The sequence below is a fragment of the Ursus maritimus genome, unplaced genomic scaffold, assembly GCF_017311325.1.
Source record: "Ursus maritimus isolate PB19 unplaced genomic scaffold, ASM1731132v1 scaffold_19, whole genome shotgun sequence".
Classification (NCBI taxonomy): Eukaryota; Metazoa; Chordata; class Mammalia; order Carnivora; family Ursidae; genus Ursus; species Ursus maritimus.
In genome coordinates, this window is record NW_024424341.1 from 52,174,363 (window position 1) to 52,177,210 (window position 2,848).

Below are 2,848 nucleotides of genomic sequence, written 5' to 3' on the forward strand. Positions count from 1 at the left end.
GACCCTGTCACTCTAATGAGGGCCTACCCTGCAAGGTAAAAACCCCAGGCTCACTGGGGATGCTGGTTCCCCGGGAGGAACCCCAGCACCACGTGACGGCTTCCTCCAACTCCACGTGCCCCAGCCCCAGGGCGACATCTCCGTGGAAACCCGTCCCCACTCACGTGCGGTTGCAATACGTGATGCCATCGCCCTGGTAGCCCCGCTGGCAGTGACACTCGTAGCTGAGAGGTGTGTTCAGGCAGGTGGCCCGCAGGTGGCACCGTGCCAGGCCCAGGCGACACTCATCCACGTCCGGACAGCGGGCATACGCCCAGCGTGCGGGGAGGGCCACAGATAGCCCCAAGCCCTCCCCCACCCACAGGGAGCAGTTCCCCCCACCCAGCGGCCCAGAGAAGTCCCCTTGGAGGCACCTGAGGGGGGGTGAGAGACAGAGGAGGGGGTGGGAACGGGGAGATGATAAAGAAACAAGAGACCAAGACAGGGAGAGCGGGGCCAATCCGAAAGACAGGAACGGAAATATGAATATGGAGAGAAAGACACAAGGAGAAACGAAGGAGAGACAGAGAAACCCAGAGCAGTCAGACAGCAGGGATTGTACCAGGCAAACAAGAGACAGGCAGGGAAACAGTGAAAGGGAGAGAGAAGGCAAGACAGAAACAGAAAGACAAGAGGGAAAGAAAGAAACCAGTCACAGAGACAGGGAGAGAGTGGAGATGGAGAAGAGAGAGGGGAAGGGAAGAAACACAGAAAGACAATCCGCCATTAGAATCAGGGCAGGCGAGAGCCTCCCAGCCCGTCCGCCCACCGGCCTCAGGGTCCCGGCCTCACCGGCCCAGCGTGGGGTTGTCCTCATTGCCACACCAGCCGCACTCGTGGCTCTGCAGACACTCATGGCAGGTCAGGAAGCGGTCACAACTCCGGCACCGAGGCTCCGAGTGCACACTGCAGGGCGACAGGTGTGGGTGGGGGTGTCTGAGCCCTCCCCCCGCGCCCCACTCTCCTGTGAGCCCCACGCCCCTGCCCAGCCCGCACCTGTCATCCCAGCCACGGCAGCCCCCGTGCGGGTAGCGGGCCAGGTAGGCCGCGAACAGGAAGCAGGTGTGCGTGGACTGGCACCAGGCGCACTGGCTGGAGTTGGCCAGGCAGTCGTCACAGGTCAGGCGCCTGGGGGCGGGGAGCAGGGGCGGGGAGCAGGGGCAGGGTCAAACCCTGGCCTGGCCCCCACAAGCCCTCCACATCCCATCTCCCTGGGCCCAGGCAGCTCACTTGCTGCAGAGCGGGGGACACTCCTCTGGGCTCTTCAGAGCACCCCGACTCCGGCCCCGCCGGCTGCACGCAGCATCCCCTTTACGGCTGGTGCTCTGATGCCACTCGCAGAAGGGGTCCTGGGGAATTAAAGAAGGAGTAAGAGCCCAGCTCAGCCGTCTACCCTGGGCTCCACAAGTAGCTGCCTGCCTCACCTGCCCCACCCCACAGGCCAACCCCAAGTCCCCCTCCCTCCCCAGCGGCCTGCCTCTCCAGCCTTTCCGCTGCAACCAATGGCATCCATGGGATCCGCGCCTTCCCGGCACCTACTCCCTTTTGGGGCAACAGAACCCCTACGTGTGGTCCAGTTGGAGCTGACGGATCCTTGAGCTCCAGAGGTGGCCAGGGGCCAGGCTCCCTTCCCCCTAGCTTCAGAGATGGCTCTGAGAGTTGGCATAAGACCCAACCAGAACCAACAAAACGTGCTCTGGGACTTCTGTTGAACTGGGGGTCAGAGGGGGGTGGGGATAGATAGAATGGTGCTCTCTTCCACTTGGGACTCGAGGGGCTGAGTGAGGGGATGAAAGTCTGGAGCCCTCGTGGCTCCCTTGCCACTCCCAAGGAAGGAACCTCCAGGGAAGCGAGGGCATGGGATGGAGAGGGGTGGATGCCTGACCACATGGTCTGAACCACAGGCCTAAAGACCGATTTCTTTACCACTCTGGTAAAGAGGTGCTAAGCTGGGTTTTCAGGCCCTACAACAGGGAGAGTCCTGACTGCCAGGAACCCACTCTCTAGCCCCTCTCCTCTGCTCCCCACCTGGCTCTCACCTGCAGATCAAGGACAACAGTCCCACCTGTCTCCCCCCACTGCACCCAGGGGACCCCTCGGATGCCCATGCCAACTCCAGAGGGTCCTCCCCCTCTCCCAGTCGCCTGATTCGACTGCCTTGATCTTCAGACCTCCCCTCTGGGGTTTGGCAGGCACCTGAGTGCAGGCGTGACAGTCGCGGTGTTCCTCGCAGAGCGGGCAGAGGGCGGGTACCAGCACCAGCAGCGACCTGCCAGCCCCGTCGTCCCCGCAGTGGGCCCCGCTCTGGCGCAGGAGGCAGGTGGCGCTGGTCAGGCACCAGCCGCAGCCCTGGTCCGCCAGGCAGCCCAGGCAGGAGGAGTAGGAGAGGCAGGCTGAAGAGCGGTAGGGCTCCAGGAAGAAGAAGGAGATCTCCTAGGGGAAAGGCTCACGTGAGGGGCAGGGGTCCACATGCCAAGTCCCAGGGCAGGGGTTGAGGTTGGGGGTAGGGGTCAGGCTTTGGCGCTAAAGACTTCAGTGTTTGGAGACAAGGTTGAGAACTCAAGCCCGTGGGAAATCAGCATTTAGGAGGAGCAGAACAAAGGGGACTGGGGTTCGAGAGCATCAAGAGAAGAGAAAGCCAAGTGCAGAGGGCAGAAGTCAGGGCCAGGGGGATCAGAGATGTGGGCAGGGGGTCAGAATGTGAGATCAGGGCAGAATCTGGGGGTCAGAGGTTGGCGTCCAGAGGGCTCAAGGCGACACCCAGAGTTCAAGAGTCGGGGGGGGGGCAGGGAGGTCAGGTCAAGAGAGT

The 2,848-nt window shown here is 62.6% G+C and overlaps 1 protein-coding gene across 1 annotated transcript in view; it reads right to left on the reverse strand.

Moving 5' to 3' along the window:
• MEGF8 (multiple EGF like domains 8) overlaps nucleotides 1–2,848 on the reverse strand; it is a 41,252-nt gene that overhangs the window by 21,769 nt on the left and 16,635 nt on the right. Inside the window, 4 exon segments of the mRNA XM_040634038.1 lie at nucleotides 165–413; nucleotides 832–945; nucleotides 1,036–1,167; nucleotides 1,270–1,388. Coding sequence (XP_040489972.1) covers nucleotides 165–413; nucleotides 832–945; nucleotides 1,036–1,167; nucleotides 1,270–1,388 — 614 coding nt within the window.